This window comes from Syngnathoides biaculeatus, chromosome 8, assembly GCF_019802595.1.
Source record: "Syngnathoides biaculeatus isolate LvHL_M chromosome 8, ASM1980259v1, whole genome shotgun sequence".
Classification (NCBI taxonomy): Eukaryota; Metazoa; Chordata; class Actinopteri; order Syngnathiformes; family Syngnathidae; genus Syngnathoides; species Syngnathoides biaculeatus.
Genome location: NC_084647.1, coordinates 17942293 through 17966544, shown reverse-complemented (window position 1 = coordinate 17966544; position 24252 = coordinate 17942293). Strand labels below are relative to the sequence as shown.

General features: G+C 42.1%; 1 protein-coding gene and 1 long non-coding RNA gene across 2 annotated transcripts in view; one reads left to right on the top strand and one right to left on the bottom strand.

The window, feature by feature from the left end:
• Window positions 1-24252, bottom strand: part of LOC133505240 (LHFPL tetraspan subfamily member 6 protein) — a 62803-nt gene that overhangs the window by 2546 nt on the left and 36005 nt on the right. Inside the window, exon 3 of the mRNA XM_061828303.1 lies at window positions 1745-1843. Within this exon, the coding sequence (XP_061684287.1) occupies window positions 1745-1843 (99 nt within the window). The remainder of the gene's footprint in view (window positions 1-1744; window positions 1844-24252) is intronic.
• Window positions 1-24252, top strand: part of LOC133505241 (uncharacterized) — a 67435-nt gene that overhangs the window by 9172 nt on the left and 34011 nt on the right. Inside the window, exon 2 of the long non-coding RNA XR_009796182.1 lies at window positions 1737-1866. This is a non-coding gene — a long non-coding RNA (uncharacterized LOC133505241). The remainder of the gene's footprint in view (window positions 1-1736; window positions 1867-24252) is intronic.

Sequence of the window (24252 nt, the reverse complement as noted above, 5' to 3'; positions counted from 1 at the left end):
ACTACTAGCGGCTAGTACATCAACTGACCCCTCAGCATGCTTTTTTCCCCTGACCCTTATTCCCCAATTAGGAGCAGTTGATAGAAATATAGATTTTTCACAAAACCAACTTTAAAACGAAAAGCTTCTTTTGCGACACGTCTGCGTTCCACGAGTGATGTGAATGCCGAGCCTCTGCAATCTAATCTACTAAATGACTCCGACTCCTGCAAAGCGTCGTATTCCCGCGGGAAAACAACGGTGCTAACGAGCAAGAGACAGTGTAAAAAAAAAAAAAAAGAAGGAATGAAAGTGCTGCTGAAGTTATTTCCGACCTTGGTGATATAATAAACACCTGCAGCTTTTGGCGCCAGAAAAGTAGAACTTGTCATGAGCGCACAATAACAAGCTTGTCAAATATTTGAAACTGTCGACCCTGATAACACAATCGCATGTCAGGTTCGGTGTCGTTTGTCACATATGCACATTTTTTTTTTCCCTCACACTTTCTCAAACGCGAGTTTTGTGACTGTGTGTCTCTCCGAATTTGACAACTGTTTTGTTAGTTTGCTGTCTTTTCCATTGAAATAAATTACTCAGTAATATGGAAGTCTTATATATGACAGAGTAGCGATTCATTTGCAAAATGAGCGCATACACCGTAATTTCCGGCCTATAAGGTGCGACTTCTTTGCACACGCTTTCAACCCTGCAGTTTATGCAGTGATGCATCAAATTTGTGCATTTTTTTGTAACGGCCGCAAGGGGGCACTCGAGCGGAAAAGGTAAGAGTGAGACCGGTGGAATATATGTGCCGAGGAAGTGACTTTTACCGGTCTGGCCCTGTTAGCGCTGTGCTAGTGTGTTACGGCCACGTCTCAGTGATTTTTACCGTTATGTTTTTTTTTTTTTTTATTTTTTAAAACCAGCCCTGTTACGTTAGCACTAGCATTAGCACGGCGGCGCTAGCGTTAAACTCTGTGTACCGTCTTTCGTTGTAAATATCTTGTTTCAATGTGTGCCCTTGCGGCTTTTCCACATCTCCGGCATATGTATGTACCAAATGGTATTTCCTTTACAAATGTACTGGGTGAGGCTCCTAATCAGGTGCGCTCTGTAGGCCGGAAATTACGGTAAATGAAAGTGTTGTGTTCGGATGTCATTCGAATGGGCGTGGCCGAAATGTCGGCAGCCTCTGTAAATTCTCCCTAGCAACAAGTGACCATCTGTGTTAACTGAGGTTGTCTGTGGGGTCGATTCAAATGTAATTTTCCTTTTGAAGTTTCATACCTTTTTAATAAGGAATCATTTATGTTTATTTTGTGATTGATAAAATTAAAAAGAGTGATTTAATTTAGAAAAGGTTACAGGATAGCAAAACACAAATTACTATAGTTTTTCTAGTTATTTCTATCATTTTATATCAGACACTGCAAAGCTCAACTGGTGAGCGCACTTGTAATATCATAATATTGCAAAAGGTTCAACCCCCCCAATAAAGTTTTCTTAAGACACATATTAGACTAACATTTAATTGTGCTCTCATCCCGCTCTTTAATCAGCGTTTTCCCATTTCGCCTGCCATGAACGCACACCACATGAACCCAATGTGACAAATAAAAGCTTTGTTGTTTGCACAAAGCAAATCCGACTTGCTTTTACTTTAATTAGGAGGGGAATTGGAGCAAAAAATAAATAACAAATGTGTTCTCTTTGTTTTTGTTCTGATAATTATTTTATTTTGTTGCTGATTCCAGCATCTCACCGAGCTGAAACTGGTCCGAGCTGTTGCTGCACGTCTGCTGCACTTCCTCGCTGTCCCATCCGAGTGGATAAAGTGCGCAGCCCGATCCGATGAGCAGGCCTAGAAAACGAGTTGGGGGACAGGTTAGTGACTCGCGCGAGGGGATCAGTCGTCCGAATCGAAAACTAAAAGTATGCTCGTGGGATTGGGGCCCAAGGGTTGAAAAAGTCATTGTCAATCCGCAATTTTTTTCCTATAATTGCCTATATTTAAACCGTAAATACACCAGAACCCATTATGCCAAAACAGTGGAATATAATTTCATCCTCTCCATCCATTCATTCATTCCTCTAAAAAAATAAATGGCTTCCATCTGATTTGATGTAAAAAGGAAAATTTCACATTTATGGTTGTTTCATGATTGTGTAATTCTTTTCAAATGGCTTTTTACAGTAGTACAGGGAAATTAAAATTCAGAGTTGTACACCTTCAATGTAGTACCACGTGGTGCCACAATATGCTGAGCAGCACTGAGCCCTATTGGAAGAGTTGCTGTGTAATTAAGAACAAGCCAGAGTCGACCCCCTAATAAGATCTATTAATATTTCTTGTTCCCATTGAATAATGAGAATATAATTTTGCACAAAAATTAGGCAATTTACAAAAATATTCATCCATCTACAGTATTTTTATCCTCACAAATGTCGCGGAAGTGCTTCAGCCTATGCCAGCTGTCAACGGGCAGGAGGCGGGGTACACCCTAAACTGGTCGCCAGCCAATCACAGGGCAGATGGAGACAGACAACAGTCAGACTCCACAATCACACCTTGGGTCAATTTAGAGTGTCCAATTAATGTTGTATATTTCTGGGATGTGGGAGGAAACCGGAGTGCTTGGAGAAAACCCACACAGGGACAGAAAGAACATGCAAACTCCACAGTGACGGGGCTGGGATTTGAACCCCGGTCTTCAGAACCTAACCTAAATGAAAAGTTTTCTCCAAATGAGCATGAAGCAAAGTGATCCAAGCCACTTGGGGGACGGAGTCAAGTGCAAATTCTTTGTGTCACCTTTTATGTTTCCGTTCAAATCCTCAATGTACACAATGTTATCAAAACGCCTCCAGAAGCAACTGGCAGCAGCGAGATTCATACGGCACGTCTTCCACTTTCTTGTGTTCTGTGTGGGAGTGCACAGACACTTGAAGCAAAGCTGCATTGACTATATTTAGCTTTTTTTTTTTTTTTTTTTTTTTTTTTTTAGCCCTGCATTTGCTATGTTGCAGAATTTTGTTTTTTTTTTTGAACTATCGATTCAGCTACTTTTTTTTTTTTTTTTTTTTTTTAACATTATACTTATTTACTGCAATGCTCTAACGAGGGAAACCAGAGCCGCAGCCACCTTTGCTGTTTTGTCATATATTGAAGTCACTAACAGGATGAGCACTCTCATGCATAAGCTGCTGTCGGCCACAGCTCACCCCCAGAAGCTCACAACTAGTCTGGTTGACGTTAATAGCCACTCCAGCAGGCTCTGCCTCTTGCAGGCACGTATCTAAATCACATCCATCCAACCACTATGTGAGCCGTTTATCCTCACAAGGATCTCAAGAGCACTGGAACCAGTCCCAGCTATCTTCAAGCAGGAAGTGGGGTAGACCTTGAACTGGTTTCTACCCAATTGGAGAGCACAGATAGAAAAACAACAACCATCGACATCCATCCATTTTCTTTTGCCGCGTATCCTCACAAGAGTCGTGGGAGTGCTGGAGCCTATCCCAGCTGTCATTAGGTGGGGTACACCCTGAACTGGTCACCAGCCAATCGCAGGGCACATGGAGACAGACAACAGTCGCACGCATAAGCACACCTAGGGGCAATTTACAGTGTCCAATTAATGTTGCATGTTTTTGGGATGTGGGAGGAAACCGGAGTCCCCGGAGAAAACCCACACACACGGGGAGAACATGCAAACTCCACAGAGGTGGGACCAGGATCGAACCCGGGACCTCAGAACTGTGAGGCCAACGCTTTACCAGTTGGTCCACCATTCCGCCTAAACATCCACACATTATGGCAATTTAGACTCTTCAATTAATGCAGGCACGGGGATAACAGGCAAACTCCACACAGGCAGGATTTGAACCCCGGTTAGTAGAACTGTGAGGCAGATGTTTTAACCAGTTTTCCACCACGTCACTCTAACCTACATTGTAAGTTATCTTTTTTTTTTCCTACAAATTTTCTGTTTCCAGTTTTTGCTGGTGTTGTGTACAAATGTTTAGTGTGGTAAACAGGTTAACCTGTGCTAGTTTTTTTTTTTTTTAACACACACACGTGCACACACTCTTATATGTACATATGTAGGTGTGTATATTAAAGCTTATGTAATTCCAGCTCAGGATCAGAGAGGTTCAAAGGATTTTTTTTTTTTTTTGCCCCCCACCATCCGTGACAACTTAACCACTTCAGCTCCCCAAATTTCAACTTTGAGCCAAGCATCACAGAAAAAGTGACACACCGGAGGATTGGATGCAAATCCTTGTGCAAGCAGCCAACAGGGTGCAACACACGCACACACACACACACACACCACACACACACACACACAGACACACACACACACACACACACACACACACACACACACACACACACACACACACGCAGGCACTGAGATGTTCTGGCGTTACATAACATTGTCAAATGGTGTTGTGATTAAAATTTGCCACCGTAAAGAGTGAAAGGCACTGCCAGCCTGCCTGATAATGTATTCACGATTAATATTTAACAATTTCACTGATTCCCTTTCAAGTGCAATGCGGAGAGACACGGCCGCGTGTAATCCAACTGAATTTTCCTACTCCTCATGAGTTGGGGGGGGGGATTGCTATATTGTGAGTTTTTTTTTTCTTTTTTCTTCCTGTCCAACAATGTCAAAACTGGCTTAGATTTCAGTGCACAAAACAATCGAAAGGGTGCGGCGGTGCAACCCTCGTGTGGTTTCAACATCAGGCCACATGAAGACATGTCTGCTTGTTTGCTGCGCTTTCAACACCGCTACAGTGAGACCGCTGTCAAGAATCCTACAGTGACATATATAAACTAGAATGGCACAGACCTCTTCCAAGGCCAGAGCAAAAAACAAAAATGCAAAGCGACTTTGGTATCTAGCAGACAACTTCCTGCTTTGTTAGTGGGTTGTTTTGTTCTTCATATCGAGACCCAACAATCGAACCCAGTGAAAATTCCTCGATTTGCCTTAAAGCTCAATTTGTGCTCTATTCATGTGTAATCCTGTTAACGTTTTTTTTTTTTTTTTTGGTAACGAAACTGAAACTATCATCCTTGCTGTCTCTCTGCCAGCAGCTTGTTGTGTCCGTGGTGCTGGTTCTGAATCCGAAAGAGACATTTCGCTTTGGCGGCGCGATCCGCCGCAACCCCAAGGCAAACGTGAGGCCCTCCGCTTTCGGAAAAGGTCAAGCGCTGCAAGCGCCGGACGGTTTCTCTGTTTACCGCTTCTCCTTTCCGGGCCGCCGCTCTTTGTCAAACCTTCCGGCCTTCTGTTTTGGAGTCCTGCTGTTACCTCGGCGACCGGCCTGGGACTCCCGGTCGGCCGAGAAGCCGGACAAGTTCTTGCGAGATTGAGTTTCAATTGATCGCCATTACGGGAGTGACTATCTCCGGCCTTAATGGCTTCTCTGAAAGGCCGCTCTCTGAACTGGGATGGACTTCCATAAATGGACTCAATCCCTTTCAAATGTGCCAAACGCAATGATCTTTCTTCGTTTGCCTCGCCTTTCATCATCATCAAGTGCACTTTTCACGTCACATTTCAACCCACGGGGGAAGTTCATTGTTAAATCCTGGCTTCTCTTTTCATCCTCGCTTTATTTGGTTCCCTTTTCATATCCTTGTACCTTTTTTGGGGGGTCGCGAGCTCTCTGTCAAGAAGCAAGACTCTTCTTTGCACCCAGAAGAGAACATTCAAGGTCAAGGTTTGCTCAATGTATCAATCGAGTCATTTGGTTGCAGTCGGTCTAACGCGCGGGTGTCAAACTCGAGGCCTCGGGGCCATATCCGGCCCACCGCATGATTTTATGTAGCACGCGAAGCCAAATCTTACAGTGTCAATTTCCATGATTCTTATAAAAATCGGGACCAAAATTTCAAATTGTCCTGAATCATAAATGGTAAAGTTGAGATATTACAAGCATTTTTGTCCTACCAAACATGAATAGTTGGGGGGGAAAAAACATTACCCCTGATTTCCGATTCCAAAACTAGTTCTTAAATTTATGATGTAAATGTAACAAGACGATTCAATATTATTGTTTCACAGTCGTAACGGTCCTCTGATGGAAACCAGAACTACAATGTGGCCCGCAAGAAAAATTTGTTTGACACCCCTGGTTTAACGTATTAACTATGGGGCTAACAAAATAATTATTGATTAATCAAGCAGAATTATTAACTGACTGACCACCTATCACATGAGGGAATGGACTAATTGCCTAATTCCCAAATGAACAAACTAAATAATGTACTGACAAATGGAGTAACTCGCCTCTTCTATAGTGCTAACGAAATAGCCGTCAAGCTAACAAAGTATCAATATAACATAACTAGCAATCAATCTAAATATAAATGAAAAAAATAAGGAAGTGACCGAAGGAACTATAACAAATGAGTTAACCGACAAAGGGACAAACAAACTTACTCGCGTAGCGATTGAGCTCAAGAAATATTTATTGCTCTAATAAACTGAACTAACAAAATAATTAGTAATAAATTAAGAAGTAGCTAACCTAGCTATGGAGCTAATGAAATAACTCAACCCTCTGTGTAACTAGCTAGCTGACGAGCGTGTCAGAGGAAAGTCAAGGTCTCGGTCAGCACGCTAGGCACGTCTTTGCATCCAGACAATCCCTTTTCAAGGTCAGGATTTGCCGCTAAGCCTGCAGAGAATTTGGAGACGTGCCCGACTGGATCGAAGTCATTTAGGGGGACCGTGTTCCGTGTTTTGGTCACAAATGGAAGGCTCCTGCGTCACGGGTGTCAAACCCAAGGACCAGGGGCCGGATCTAGCCCGCCACATAATTTTAATGCGACCCCCCTCATATTTCATCATTCTTGTGAAACTCTGTATCAAGATTTCAAGTTGTCCTCTGCACTGAAGGACATTCAGATTTTGCAAGCATTTCTTTCTGTGATTAAACAGAAGCAGCAATAGTCAAATAGCTATTAATACAATAACGAGGAGATAAAATATATTCATGGTTTCACAGATGCGCACATAAATGGCCGTCACAGGCCTGTGGAAAAAAAACGTGCTTGTACTAGATAAACAACTCCTGGGAAATGAGGGCGTTGTCTGAAATAACCACCTACGGTTAAATTTACCTCAGCTATAGCCTCAACAGAAGAGATACACTACGAAGACAAAAGTATTGGGTCATTCCACCTACAGGAAGTGAAACATGGAAGAAAATTGAGAATTTTTTGTCATTTAAAAGATACTTCTTCCCATCTTTAACTTGAACATTTGTGTGTCAATGAATTCTTTTGCCTTTTAGTTCACCTCAAACGATGCTTGATGGGCGACTTCCAGACCAAACTGAAATGAACATCGGCATTATGAAATGGCCTTTGTGCGGCTGGAGAGCCGAAAAGGCCCTCCGCCAAACTTCCCACAAAGTTGAAAGCGCACAACTCGCTCCTGTTTGAGAGTCTTTGCAAGGCCTCAAGTCGAGACGTGTTTTCCCCGCCTTTTCAAACGTCGCTTTAATTCCCGGGGGGGGGGGGGGGGGGCAGCTCGCTCGCGCTCAGATCAGCCCACGCGTCGGTGAAGGCTTACGACGCCCGTGCCGAGCCGACGCTCTTTTCGGGGATCTGGAGACAAACTCCGTGCATCAGATTGGGAAAAGTGAGCGGGGATGTGGAAAAAAGCAGGATTTACAAGTAAATCTCAGGTGTGAGGTGCACATTGATGCATCGCAACAATCCCGAGGTAGTTGTGTCAAGCACGACTGAAGTTTTCTCGCAAGCAATGGAACAAATGATCAGAAAAATCTTGCAAAGAGTTTTGATGGAAGATGTTCAGCTCAAAGTTTGCCGGTAGTCTTGTGGAAACCTGAAAATCTGATTGGAAAATCTCAACAGTCAGTTTTTAACACAAACAGTCCTGGACCATTTCCCGGAATTTTGATAGATATTAACCCTTTAAGGGTATTGACAACTGGTATTGTTGAAACGGGTTTGCTGTTTTGTAAAAGCTTCCTTTGATTCCAGAATAGCCTGATGAGAAAATATGGTTTTCCCTTGGAACCTGAACACAACAAGTTCCAGGAAACTGCTTCAACCTTAATTTATTTGGATATTGAAATAATTCCTCCTTGGGAAAAAAATAGTAGAAATAGAATGAATCTGTCTGTGGGGTTGACATCTGCCTCCATAAAATGTTATGACAACAAGTTCATATTTTTTTTTTCCTATAAGACCAACTATTCTCGTGTTATGAGACTGAAGTTGTATTTTACAAGAAGAGAAGACAAATGACAAACTGTCATGTTTTAACAAGGGGACCTTCACAAGACTATATTCTGAGGGAAAAAATACTTTTTATTTGTTAAAAAGAGACTTTACTCTTGTAATAATATTCATTTTGTCACAAAGAGCAACTTGATTTGATCCATGCAGGGATACCAGATTCATGTGATATGTCACAATCATTTTAGAGTTTTCGGTTCATCTTAAACTACTGGAGGGAAGAGGTATTAGTTTATAAAACAATATGGTAATGTTTGAGAACCACCCATCTAGCCATCCATTTTCTGAGCCGCCAATCCTCACAAGGGTTGCAGGAGTCCCGGAGCCAATCCCAGTTGTCAGGAGGTGGGGTACACCCTGTACTGGTTGCCAGCCAATCGCAGGGCACACGGAGACAGACAACAGTCGCACTCACAATCACATTTACTGTCCCGTAAATGCATGTTCATGGGATGTGGGAGGAAATTGGAGTCCCTGGAGAAAACCCACACAGACACGGGAGAACGTGCAAACTTCACACAGGCGTGGCCGGGATTCAAACCCCGGTCCTCCGAACTGTGGGAACAACACTGCAACCAGTTGTTCCACGGTTTGAGAGCCACTGCTTAAAGTTGTTTAGAAGAGAGAATGTAAGTGCCAATCCTTGATTGGTCTCGTTGGACCGAGATGGGCCCCAGCTCAGCTGCCACCCGAGTGAGGCCGATCACAACAGAAAATGGAGGGTTGGATGGAAACGTCCAAGTGAAAAAGCCAAAGCAACACTTGTTTGTTGGCTCATCTTGCTGCCATTCTCCAGCAGCTCATTTTATTGCACGTCAACATATCAGTTGCCCGACACGCGGCGGTGAGGTCAGCGGGTCACATCGATCTGTTTCAGTCTCGCTGCTTCCAGCGTTTTTTTTTTTTTTTTTTTTCCAACAGCTGCTCATATGTAATCGCAGCGCTCGTTTGTCAACGCAGTTCCGCGCTATAGCCGCTAATTAACGCGTGCGACCAGACTTGCAGTAGGGAAAAAAAAAAAAAGTTTCAACTTCATCAGGCGCCGATTAAGCAGAAACGACAGTTGTCCGAGTGCCACTGGGGCTGAAATTGTGGAGGTGATGAATACGTTTGGAAACGTGTGTGTGTGTGTGTGTGTGGTGGAAGGACCCTCTAACACAAATTCACCTACATTTGTAACGCAAATTAATTTTTCACATTGAAACAAATGGGAATGTCAATCATTCATTCTTGCCCCCTGCCCTAAAAAAAAAAAATGTACAAAACTTCAGCTTTTAAACAATGATCGACTTTTTTTGTGTGTGCATATTTTAGTGACATTTTATGGACCAAACCAGTAACTGAATCATCATCACTTTGTTTTTTCTGCAGTTTTTTTTTCAATACAATTGAATTAATCCCCCAAATAATTCACGTATTAATCGATTAATAAAACAACTGTACTACTGTCAATGTAGGGAAGAGATTTGGTGAAAAATGATTGTAAAACTGGCTAAAGTCAAGAAAAATTGCAATTTTGGTATGTACAGACATTTCTGCCAAAATGAAAAGAAGTGCAGTATTCCTTTGCTATATCAGTATCAGTGCATTCCAGATTTTTTTTTCATCTTCAAATTGCACATAGCTCATCATATCTTTTTTTTTTATTAAAAAAAACACCTTGCCTAAAATATGAAAACTGTAAAGAAAAGCAAAACCAAATAAACATTTCATTAAAACTCACAATATGTTCTAAAATAATGGGAATACAATTTACATAGTATCTGGTATTACTATTACTCTGTTTAGTGTTTAAAAGGTTTCAAGAATATGGGAAGCATATGGTAGTGTGTGGGGAAGATTAATAAAAGGCCAAGAGGGTTCATACATATTTAAAACATGTATAAATAATTGCTGCATAAATGTAGTTGTTACTTATAAGCGCAGGTTTCCTCTTTCAGGCATGGTCCAGAACCCAACCCCTACGATAAACGAGGGATTACTGTGATCTATTTCGCAAGAAACAGGAATTATACACATTCTTTGCATGGGTGGGCCACATAAAATGGGCCTTGAGTTTGATACTGATGCAGGAAACAATTTTATTTTTTTCCACTTTTTCCAGTCACTCGGCGCGACCTTGGGTGTGTCTCCGCAGATTTCAAGATCGCAAAGTGGACGCTGTCCACATTCCGTTCCCAAAGACGAACCGAACTGTTAAGTAAGCCGAACTAAATGAGGATTGAAGAGAAATTCCTCGGTGGCCCGTCGGCGAAAGCGACGTCTGCTTACCCTTTGCTCGTAAATGTTCTCACTCTTGCGTTAAACCGGAGTTGGAATCTGAAACGTGGAAAAACGCCGGAGGAGAAGGAAAGCAAAGGGGCTCGAAACAGCCGCGAGGCAGCGTTACCAGGCATCATCATCAATGAATACGACGACTCATACTTGTATGTTCTCACTCTGCCGCCATTGGCAATGGGATTTTTTTTGGGGGGGTGGGAGGGTAAAGTGAAAGCCATAATCTGCTAATTTGATCTATTTTGGACTAATTTCTACACGGTTACTGGTACGTGGGCTCCCTCTAAGTACAGTTTAGCTGTATTTAAATATAGAGTTCAGTGCATATCAGGCTAAAATCTCCTTTTGTCCAAATTTGGCCAATTTCATACAACTTTACAAACTGTTACTATTCATTGGTCAGTGAACACGTGGGTATTTTTCTTCTTCTTTTCCTTTCGACTTGTCCCATTAGGGGTCGCCACAGCGTGTCATCTTGTTCCATCTAAGCCTTTCTTGTGCATCTTCCTCACTAACACCCACAGTCTTCATGGCCTCCCTCACAACATCCATCAACCTTTTCTTTGGTCTTCCTCTCCCTCTTTTGCCTGGCAGCTCCATCCTCAGCACCCTTCTACCAATATACTCACTCTCTCGCCTCTGGACATGTCCAAACCATCGAAGTCTGCTCTCGCAAACCTTGTCTCCAAAATATCCAACTTTGGCTGTCCCACTAATGAGCTCATTTCTAATCCTATCCAACCTGCTCACTCCGAGCGAGAACCTCAACATCTTCATTTCTGCCACCTCCAGTTCAGCTTCCTGTTGTTTCTTCAGTGCCACCGTCTCTAATCCGTACATCATGGCCGGCCTCACCACTGTTTTAGAAACTTTGCCCTTCATCCTAGCAGACACTCTTCTGTCACATAATACACCAGACACCTTTCGCCAGCTGTTCCACCCCGCTTGGACCCGTTTCTTCACTTCCTTACCACACTCACCATTGCTCTGGATTGTTGACCCTAAATATTGGCTCAATAAACATGCCATTTTTTTGTGGAGGGTGGGGCGTTTTGATCCTGAAAAGTAATAACTTTGGAGATACAAGGTTTTCACCGAGCACCAGTGTTATGTTTTTAACCATTAAGAAATCTTATTTTTAATTTAACTTGTATGTGCACTACATTTTAATTAAAATAATTTTTCTGCAGATTTAAATCTTCTCATATTTAAGTGACGCTTTAATGTTCAAATGGCATAATGTTAGTGGCTTACAAAAATAGCAAATATTTTTTTAATAATATATTTTTTGTAATGTTAGTGTTGGCGGCAGTACTTGGACTACAATGTTTGAGAACTACTTTCACCTTGTAAAAGTAGCTGAAAGGTGCAAAAAAAAAAAAAAAAAACAACCAACCAACCAAAAAAAAACAAAAACGTGATAAGGCAAATAAAGTCAAGAGCGATTATGTGGAAAACCTTCTCAGTGTAAGTTTCACATCATAGGGCCATTAAAATATATCCCAAATGATGGAGAACGAACAATATGTAAGTGTTAAATGGGTGCCAAGGAGTCTCAGTGAGGTCGTCTGCCTCCTGGGGGAGAGGAATCAAAGCCAATCACACATTTTATCTTAATAGCGCCCCAAATAAGATGTGAACATTTCACTGTCCTCTTCGGAGACATCAAAACGCATTGGTGACAGCACTGTTGCGCACCACTGGAGCACATCAAGCGCGCAAACTACTTCTTCAAAAGACAATGCGGCAGCGCTTTAGGGATCCTCCTACGAGCAAGTGTACAAAGTAGCGTACGTTTGTTTTATAGCAGCTCATGTTTCAAGTGCCACATTTGCTTCACAGGGGCACTGGCTAGCATTTTTTTTTTTTTTTTTTTTTTTTTTTTACCCTGGGGGGGTGAGTACGGCTTTGAACAACCTTATGCAACCCTAGCTAGTCCAATACTCCCTGAACACACAAGCGCCACACAAAATAGCTGACGTGTGTTGACAAGTTAGCGGCAGCCATTAAAATGCTATCAAAAGAAGCTCAGTTGTCTTGAATTGAGTGCTTTTATGTACTAGATGAGGTGGGTGTTATTCATATACTGTAAGCGCAAGCCACAAATATGTCTTAGGTTTTAACCTCTGAACAGTCCCATGTTAGCATAAATAAATCAAGCAGCTCAAGGTGAGTCGCCGTCAAATTTCAAGAAAATCATCAGTCAAGTCATAGTCTTGCATATTAGATAACCACAACCTCACCAGCCCCCATTGCTAACCTCCTGCATTAGCTGTCTTTTCACTAGCTGTGTTAAAATAGGAAACACCAAGATGCTTATAGCTTATTTTAGATGCTAAACGTGTAGGTAAACCTTTTATTATTTCTCTACAATAGCCTGCTGTTAGTCATCATCTCAATATCAGTGTTAAAAATGGATTTAGACAGAAATACTAAGCTGGCTGTTAGCGTAGTGTAACGACGAAACGTATACAAACTTTCAGTTTTGGGGTTAGCCATTTTCTCACTGCTGTATTTAAAAAGTAGATATTAAAATGCATGTTGGGTTGGCTTAAGTGCTAAACACAGGCTTAAGCATTTGTCTGTCCTGCTGTGCTAGCGTTCTACATTATTCTGACATTAGAGTACCCTTGGAGTGCAGCCACGCCCCTAAAAAAAAAAAAACAAACAAAAAAAAAACCCCACATTATATAACATGTCAGGTAATCCATGAGTAACACAATAGGGGAGCACAAACCGAGAACCTGAGCGGGACGGAACATGTGCGTGAGTGCTTGACATTTCGCGTTGTATCAAATGGATACTGCATAATCGTATGATATCAGGTTGATCCTGTGTACCCGGGGATGAAAACCTCTTTATGCTCCGATACGTTGGAAGATTGAAAGCAAACAGGGCTAAAGAAAGAGCGGCTTATTGAAATTAACATTTCGTCTTTTGTTGTTGACGCTGTGTCGGTAAGATGGCCTCGGAAACGAATGCCAATGTCCCTGTTTTTTTTGTTGTTGTTTTTTTGTTTGTTTTTTTTAGCAGTGTCTTTTAACTACCTTGGATTTGAATCAGTAGGCCTATAGTTGAGTTTTTTTTGGGGACTCTATCCTCTGTTATTCGCTGGAAAACATTTGTGCCAAGTAAAAATATTCCTTGGAACCATCTGGTGGCGACTTGGCACCATGGAACCAGGTTGAATTGAGAGGAGGAGCTTTATTTAGCATGTGTCATAGAAAAAAAGTGCTTTGCCGCCATTTTGAGGCAACCCTTTTTCTAATTATCTTTTTTTTGCGTCACGTCATCTGCGGAGGTTGAAGAATGTACCGAGCCTATGTTGGCAAAGTGAGGAGAATTAAGTCCAGTAATGTGGTTTCAAATCTAGGGAGGAGAAAGGAAAAAGCCAACGTAAAATAATTACACGAGCAAATTATAGGAGTACTGGAAAACCTGTTTTAAGTACAGCAACAAAGTATTTTTGTACTTCATTACTTCCCACCACTGGAGTATATCCAGAGGACAGTTAAACCATGTTTGTTTTGTTCCACATCTGCTGGGATGATGAATTAGTGTATGGAAGTCCTGAAAGTGCCTTTTTTTTTACCCCCCCCCCCCCCCCAGCCTCAGGATATATGTTCCACGTGGTCCGATTACAGGCTGCGTGATACGATAAGTTGTTTTGATAGACACGTTCATTAAAGCGCTAAAAGACTGGAGGCAAAATGACCAAAACAACAGCAAATCTTGGAAAAAAAAAAAAAAAAAAAAGGAAAAAAAAAACAGCTGCAGAAGAGCGATGAATGTAAAAGTAGTTAAACAGGCAACACCCCGCCCGGATTGTTTGAGATGAATCTCCGCTCCTTCCATTACGGCCTCCCCCACTCCCGCCCCAGAACCCTTGGGAAAAGTCCAAAAGCTACGGGAATACTAGCGCAGCTGTGCGGCGGTGCACAATGCTCTTCTAATAAGAAAAGAATTTTTCATAAAAGAACCGTTTTGGGCCAATAACACTTCAGAGAGTACAGATGGAAGACAAGCGCATCCCACGCCCGTATGGTTTCCATTAAAGGCTTGAATGAATTTGACTTTCAGAAAAAAAAGGTTGTTTTTTGTAGCTTATGATCCACAAAACTACAAAAATAAATTGTTGCATAATTTCAATTTTACAGTGTGCCCCCGCTTGGTCGGATTCTGCAAATGAGCCCATTCTTGTCCTTTTTTTTTTTTTTTTTTTTTTTTATGAAGCTTACTGTTTTGTTTTGTTTTTCTGAAAAACTTGCCCATTCTTTTGTGTTCAGGTCAATGTCTAATATAAAAATATAGGTTTGTCGCCATCTGTTGTCAACTTTGTGCCAAAACAACTGTTCAAATGAGTTGACGTGCTTCTTTTTGTCAGGCCATAGCCCGATCTAATAAAAAATGCTTTGCAGCCATTTTGAATAATAATAGGCTATTCAAACTTTTTTGTGGGGGGTGTCAGACCATAGTCACAGTTCGGCATTCACAAATTCAACTCGTATATTTTTTCCCCGAGAACTTATTGTGGAAAAACTTGCCTATGTACTGTTTGTGTCATTTGAGAGAATTTGGTTGCCAGACAACTATGTTGAAGTGAGGGGAAGAACTTCATTTAGCCATGTCAGTCAATTACAAGCTTTTCCACCATCTTCTGGAGTCCACTGACAAAGACAAACATTTTAGATGAGGGATTAGAATCCTGAAGTGCAGCATCTTCATGATTCGGTATTTGCAAATATACCTCCACTTTTTTTGCCCAACAATTTGATTTATGCCATCTGGTATCATATTTTGGTATCAAGGATGTATGTTGAAGTGAGTTGAGCTACAGTGTATGGATAAGCATTACTTTGCCGTTATCTTGTGGCATCTTATAAGCAATTACAAATGTTTTGAGGTCAGTGTCAATTGGTCGCACATAATTCGCTATATAAATTTGTTGCATTTCGGTTACCACGGCACTGCTGTATTGCAGATGTTTTGTGAAATGTCCCTAAATATCTATTGCTGAAATTTGTCCGGGTTTGGTGGGTTTTCATAATTTCTCATTTTAATCTAAATAATGTACAGTATTTTAAAAATGGTCAAACATAGCATGTCAATATGTTTATAATTATGTAATAATTACATACACACTCAAAGTTAAAGTAAAAGCCTTGCAATTTTCATTTGTGGTGGTTTTTTTTTTTTCCTCTTGAGCAAAACGTGTTTCCACTGAATTGTAAAAAAAAAAAAAAATCAATAATGTTCAAAATTATTATACTTCCAAACCATCAGGCGGCAGTATTATGACCAAAGGTTGCTGCCAAGTGAGAAAGTAATTGTACTGTTGTTGTTGTTTTCCTTTCGGCTTGTCCCTTTCGGGGTCGCCACAGCATATCATCTCAGATGAACGCATATATATGTTTGGCACAATTGTACAAACTTCAATTTCGCAATTTACAGTAAATCTGACCAATGACTGAAGAAATGCACATTTTTTAAAGTACAAAATATATAGGATATTTCGTAGCCACCTAATCTCTTTCTACTGTTGCTGACTCGGACATAAATTCAGCATGCCGGATGTAATTTTTGAAGATTGGCAAGCCTCCATAAAGCCTCTTCTTTATTATGCCGCATCCGAAAAAGCAGCGGACGAAACTGTACGTTGCAAATAAAGTCAATTTTCACAGGATTACGACATATTACCCGTCTGACTCAACCGGCGCGCGGCAGGTAATTTGCGGCGGAATTCCACTTAAAATTTGCAGACAGTGCAAACTCGCGTCAGGATTAGAAGAATCAACAATCTAACTCAATTACGCAACACCCCCCCCCCCACTCGCTGCCCGCCCCTTTTCCTTTGCCAACCTCAGGTTTTATGAGTCCTTTGCAAAATGTAGCTTCATAACTATTCATCAGTATTCATGAACGTGAAGGAGTCTGTGGCTTAAAATGAGAGATAAAACTCGGTTACGGTGCTGTGACAATGAATTAGGACCCGCCGCCGCGTTGCTGTGAAAAATGGAGGAAAAAAAAAAAAAAAAAAAAAGAACTGAGCCATTGACGTACTAGAGAGCAATACTTGGCTAACAAAGGCTGGATTTACTCTGCAGGTCAAAGTGCCCGATTGCCATTTAATACCGCCATGCCGTTTTTATTCGTCCCTTGACATATCACTATTACAGTCTCACTGCGTCACCGATTTCGAAATCGTACATATCTCGTTTTATACTGCATATTTTCCCTATAACGCAGGATTTTTGCAGTGTTTTTCCCACGAAATGTTGTCAATGCAGACTTGTGTAACAATAATCATGTGCTAGGAAGAAAGAGAACGTAAAAAGATAGAAGGCCCAAAGTTTGTGACATTTGTACTATGGTTCGCAGAGCAGCACCAATTAATCGACAGGTTTGAACAAACCGTAATCCCTCCACAGGTGGTCAAAAATAGACTCGGCTGCTGGCGCACTTTGTTGCTTTACTGAATATAAAATGAACAATGAATACAAAATAAACACATAGGCACATTTATACACGAGCTGCTACACTGACTGGAGTTTTATTCGCTTATTGTTATCGGTCAACAGGCCACACCCCGACATTTTAAGCCATCTGCATTCAAAGTCACAGATACTACAGTGTAGAACAATTGCTCCCAAAGTGGGATCCACGGAGCGGGGGGTGAAAAACGTCTTTCCAGGGGGGTCCGTGATGTGAAGACGAAAAAACCAAATCGTCTGGAAGCTAATCATGATGTGAGACTTGCCCTTTCCAGTGTTGAACCACGTTTTGATTTATTGTGCAAAAATAAAAAGCAAGAGCACGTGAGACACTAAAATTGAGTATTTCTTTGTACCAGAATGGCATAGCTGTGTCCGGCACTACATTATTGGCGAAAGTTGAGGTTTGGGGTCCGGGAGCTTTTTGAACGACTCACTGGGGTTCCGGGCCCAGGTTGACTTTGGGAACCACTGGTGTAGAATAATGTAAGGATGGGGGGTCCCAAGTGGATAAAGTGCACATCACGTGGACAATTTGTATCGGTATTAGGCATCCATCCATCCATTTTCTTTTGCCGCTTATCCTCACGAGGGTCGCGGGGAGTGCTGTAGCCTATCCCAGCTGTCAACGGGCAGGAGGCGGGGTAGACCCTGAACTGGTTGCCAGCCAATCGCAAGGCACAACGAGGAAAAACAGTCGCACTCACAATCACACCTTTTAGAGTGTCCAATTAATGTTGCATGTTTTTGGGATGTGGGAGGACACCGGAGTGCCCTGAGAAAACCCACACAGGCAAGGGGAGAACATGCAAACTCCACACAGGCGGGTCCGGGATTGAACCCGGGTACTCAGAACTGTGAGGCCAACACTTTCCAGCTGAGCCACCGTGCCGCCCGAGCTTTAAAATATATACGCATTACAAAATAAATACATGGTTGCTGCTTCGAGGATTACATCTATCTTCTGGGGGTGTTACGTATCCAGAACATAACCCCTCTGATAAACGAATGTAATCCCCTGCAAATTAGCAAATTCACATTTTGAGGTCTCCTCGCCCCCCAAAAAATGCCAAAGCCATCTGAAACCCAAAGTTATTCTGATCTGACATCTGAACATTAAGTACAGTAATTAACTATGATGAAGTCATACATAATAACTAAGAGACCCCCCCTTCCCCAAGAAAAAAAACCTAATCAATCTTTGAGACATTTATTCTTAAGGCTAATGTTGGAAGATGAGTGAAAATTATATTTAATCATCGGGATCATAGTTCGAGGATTATTAATGGTTTAAATCATAAGGTAATTACAAAACAATTTTTTGGGGCATCAATTTCTCATGGCAGAGCTCGGTCCCGCGCGCTCGTGGATCGCTATCCGATTTGTATCCCCATTTGGAACACGGTAGACTGGCAGTTAGCGGGTCTACCTCACAGTTCTGAGGCTGCAGGCTTCGAATTGATCCAGTAGTACAACAACACTTTATAAAACCCACCTGCAGCTCCTTAATGCTCAAAGTTCTGGCAGAATTTTTTTAGATCACATGTCAACACATATGAAATGCATTCTAATATGTTCCTCTCTGTAATATATATTTCTAAATGTTAATTAAAAGGTCGACGTTAATCCTCCACCCGCCGGTGCGACGGCCAAGTCGAAGGTTGCCGCCGGGTGTTTTGCCCCCTCTGCTCGATTGAGCCGTAAAGAACGTGTCCGTGGACCCGACAGGACCGGCCGCAAAGATGAAGAGTCTGTTGAGCTAAGATGAATGTCACGGCTTACAACCTCAGACCGGCGCCGGTGAAAGATTTACGGCGTGTTCTCAGGATAAACAGCACCTTAGCGTGAGAGATATACGCACTCCGACTGGGGCGGCCATTTAATGACAGTGGCGAGTCGACGCAATCACATTTCCCTGACAGTAATGGCGTCACAATTAAAGCTCACGAAACAGAAATGCGACGGGAAACGACAGGGAGACGCTAATAATTGATCCATTCGTCATTCACAGTACAAAGACTAACCTGTGAGAGGCCGGACGGTGCCACAGGGCAACCAGACTGACAGAAAACACAAACCGCAATTCCGATGCTGTTGGGGGCGATGTGGAAAATGCAAATAAAAACAAAACACAATGATTTACAAACGCTTTTCCACATACCGGTACAGAATAATAATGGGAAAATATTTCATCTTCAAACTAATATTGTTTTTTTGCACGTTCTCTCATTTTGAAGTTCATGCCTGCAACATGTTCTAAAAAATGTTGGGACAGGGGCAACAAATGACTGGGAATGTTGACGAATGGGGTAAACCCCTCCCCCCCGAAAAACACCCGTTTGGAACATTCCACAGGTGAAAAGGTTCATTGGAAACAAATGAGTGTCATGGAATGGAATAAAAGACACCATTATTGTGGAAAAAGGTGGGTTCAGGAACACTTGAGAATACTATGTTCAGTGAACAGCGTTTATCTCCACAGGTACAAATGCAAATTAGTCTTACCCTATCAACACTCGGGAACACTGCCGGCTTCTCTGAGCCTGAGTGTGCTGTGGTCTGACAAGTCCATTGTAAGCACACTGCTAAGGTAAGTGTACCGCACAATGCAAGTTAAATATGTACCGCGTGATTACAGTTATGTACAATTATGTTGATTATACCAATGAAAGAAGTGTAGATCGACCGGGATGATTCCCAAGTGGACCCTGCACCTTTTTCTCCACTTCCACGGCTACATTTTTAACTGAACTCACGAAACACCTAGCGGCGCGGTATCTCGTTTTTTGCAAACTCATTATAATGAAACAGAAAATACAGATTTTGAAGACATCCATTGCATTCACACGCGAGTATTGTGCTTGGCCGCTAGATCGGCTCTGCTAATACGAAGCAGCCGCAGTTGCCGTTTTGTTGCTAACCGCTCCGTTTTCTCGCACTGGTTCTTGGTCACAGCTGGCAGTCGAAAGAAAGACGCTTTACGACGCCCACTTTCGTTTCAGCAACCGATAACATAGCAGTGCGCCCCCATTCATACGCTTTTCTGAAATGATTCCTGGTTAGTTACGATTTGTTTACACGAATTCACCAAACCAAGATGGTGCCCGCGTTCTAAATCAGGTTGTGTGTGACGTCAGTTGAAAACAGTCTATAGGTTAAGGGACTTGTATTCTGTTTTTATTTACGCTTTATATACTCTCCCAACTTCAGTGGAATAGGGATTTGTACAAAGAAAAAAAGTTGTTGTAAAAGTACTAGAAGAAGCTTGGCTAGTATAAGCTTATCTGGTAAATGCACTGATGTCGTAAATTCTTCTTTATCGTTTTCATTGTGGTGAATGACTTGTGAGCCACGTTGAATTGAGGGACAATTAATCTGTGTTGCCACCTGTTGCCCTTCATAATAACGGAATAATAGCTTTGGGTAAACGGGCCAAGATTTCCCACTCTGTAAATCTGGGATGAAATTGAGATGAAGTCATCGTTTTTGTCTGTATATAGCGAATCCTGTTTATGGTGTGAGAGACTTTCCGGATCTACCCGCAAACGATGGTTCAAGCTGTTGGTCACTGCCAGTTGGTTTACTGTAAAACTGTCACGTAAAAGAGTACTAAACCAAACCATATACGAGAGTACGCTAGATGAAAAATAACGTATAATGTGAACGGCCATAGAATGTCGCAGTGAGGTAAATTAGCAGGAATGTATCGGTAATTATAAACCTTTACACAACTGGTACTTTAAACTCACACAACAGCTGTGGCACACACTAAATAAGCATCCATATACAGTCCAGTATACTGTATGTGCTCGGTGGGAACGACGATTATTGCTCCTTCTCTGCCTTTTCTTCATGACATTTTTGTGTGGTGTCGAGCCTTCCTTGGCTTAGTTAAGGGTGGGAACCGATGCCTTGAGATATATTTAGAATTACGTTCCTAGTTTTATTACCTCCATCCAGAATGCGAGCCAAAAAGAATTCATTAAATTGGGATTTTCCACACACTTTTGTTTGCACTCTGAAGACATTTTCCTTCATTTCTGTAACGTGTCATGGAAATTCTGTAGTTTTCATTCCTCGCCCGTGTCATGCCCCCATGCCCGGACTGAGGCTCCCTCATTAGTATTCCATGAATTCATTAAGGAACAATGGCGGCTGTCTGGGAACATGGGAGCTCTTGATGGAGGAGAGGTTCGGCCTCACTGGGTCAAGCCCAGCCCCTCCCTCGTCCACCCCACTACCAACCTAAAGCTGAAGGTCACCACGCCTTAGCCGGGGGGAGGGGGGTCAGTGATGCGCCGATGTCAAGCTCACTATTGTCGGACAGGCGCCTTTGTGTGAAGCTACGCCAGAGCTTGACTTTCAGCCACAATTCACTGGGCAAGCAGGAGGTTTTCCCTCCTCCTGGTGAGCTATAAAAAGATATAAATGGGATCAGACTTTGCCTGAAGACCATCCACCGTAAAAAGGAGATGAATGAACAGGGAGAGGGGAGGCCGGGGTACGGCTGGAAAACCGCTAAACGGTCCATACGCGAAGGAGGTGAGATTCGGAGCGTCCTGGCCGAGCCGGGCCACGCATCGCAACCCTTCAGCCTGATTAATAGAAATCCATCTTGAAAGATTTGCGGTAGTTAATCACAGGAAAGGAGAAAATATTGCATTACGGTGCCCCGGCATACAAATCTGATTGACTATGAATTTCTCCTGGTATTACGCTGTCCATCAGCCTTGGCGGTTCCTGCGGCGCTGCTGCTGAAAACTAATGAAGCGACGATTATTAAACACATTTGACGTTTATCTATGAACTAGAGAATGCAATTTCTGGAGAAATTGAGTGTGAATGCTGACGAGCTGACTGAATTTGACTGGGAAATGGATGAATGTTGGCTGTTCAATGTGAGACTGAAAAACAAGCTCAAAGGAAGTGATAGAGGTACATTTTCAAAAGGTATCCATTTTGGAAGGATGTTGTGCAAAATATGGCAACTATACAGTATTTAAACGGTACTTCCCGACATGTGCTGGAATGGGCTTAACATTTAGATGTTGGAATGAAGATGATGATCATGGAATTAATTATACTCAAGGCCCCCACTATAAAGTACGTTTTTGTTTTTTGTTTTTTTTTTTTTGGGGGGGGTCGACCTAGTATTTGCAGTTAATTGAAAAACTCACCTATTCAGGTATTTTTGTGCTCTTTCTATGAGCACTGTAAAATGACACAAGATAGCACCAAAGCCCAGGCCATTAGGAAAGTAGTACCGCAATTTCTGAAAATAATGTGCATATTTTTCCAAAAATATTTTCAAAAAGTTAATAGAGCGCATTATATTTAGGTATGGATGAAAACAAAAAAAAAATACAACACATTGTATAGTTGTATACATGGACATAGAGTGGTAATTAAAAAAAGGTATACATAGACATTTCGATATGCTATTCGGTGTCTTATGTTACAAATTTATATTTATTACGGTAATGTGCGCCCCCAACCTGAACTCTATGACCTCCTCGGGGAGCTCGCGTTTTACGATCGTTAGCGTAGCATGTTTGTTGCTACTGCACCAAAGATCAGAAACGACTCTCCGTGAGTTTGTCTTAACTTAAACCAAGACAAAATATGTCAACTACAAAGTCTAGTTGTGCAGCTGCTTTTAAAAGGAATGTGTCATCACTCGTGCCGATGACGTCGCCAACCCGGAAGTAGCGCCGCCGTCCGAAACGATAGCCACCTGGAAGCCAGTGAGTCGCGCTATCAAAACAACGTGAGCTCAAATTATGTAATACGAGCATCATGGGCACATTAAAAAAACGGGAGAGCGCACACAATTGAAATGTTGTTGTTTTTTTTTTTTTCTTTAAATGTGCCCATTGTCCTCATTTCTACATAGTTTGAGCTCACGTTGTTTTGATAGGCAATCGAGAGGCTGCTCTTTAGAACCAAAACTCTGGGGATTCAAAAAATGTTTCCCCACAAACGCCATGGATGACACAGAGGATGACATGCTGTGGGAGCAAAATAGGATCACTCTTCATGAATTCAGGAGGCACCAGAACTGGTTATATAATAAATAATAATAAATTGTTCCATCACTGAGCATTTATTTTAGTTGGTTGAGGGGTTCTGTTCTGACAATTACAGGGACCAGGACAAGCGTGTCCTGTGGCCTGTCCCGAGATTATATTACGCCTACATCAGCACGTGCGCAGTGCATAATTATTAATGATTGTTGTACACACAGTTGTTTTTTGAAAAACAATACAAGTACAAACCTAACAAAATATAAATACAGATAATTCCCAATATTTTGAGCATATGGGTAGGAGCAAATTAGTGGTGCGCATTGTACATTGGTTGAAGACTTTTACTGTTTTTTTTTTTTTTTAGGTCAACTTTGGGGGTGCGCATTTTACTTCAGGATGCATTATACTTGAGAAATTATGGTAATTGGTGTTAAAAATATGTTGATGTGATATTTCCGGACTGAGAGATGATCTCTTATGTTAGGAAGGAGGAAGCTTCATTAAAACAAACAATACAACCGCGACTACAACCTACTTGGGTGAGCAGAAATATCACTTTTATAAAACCTCACCCTCGTGGCCAATTGCATAGTACTGTATATGTATTCCATTTTTTCAATATCCAAGTCTAACGCCCACATCTAATCGGAGCGACTACTGCCGACAGAGACGTCACAAGCGCATTCCCCATTTTACGCCTCCCAATTCCATCCGAGGATCGTCTTCACGGCTGAGGGGAGATCTAGCCTGCGACGCTTGTGCAATAAAACTAATTACCAATAAAGAAATATGAAAATAAAGGAACGGCTGCGCTACAGGAAAGCCGCAGCCCGGAGAGGAACGTGCGCCACGTCCTCAATGTCAATTCTATCATCCCGCGTAGTCGGCTCAAAGGAGCATTTTCCAAAGCGGGAGATGATCTCGAGGAAAGGCCACCTTGTGAACTCAACAGGCCGCTCGCGGACACACTGAAGACGGCATAATCCGCGAATGACATTTTCTCGCAAATAGCAGTAGGAGGAAATGGAGCTACGATCAATGTTGACATTTGAGTCCACGGTGTTCACTTGGCTTCCTGGTTTAATTTAGTGTGTAACTCGCAATGCTCGTATCACAAATCATCTTTCCCCAATGGAATGAATAGAAATGCGATTAATCTGTTATAGTCTCGCGCTCCCCACCGGAA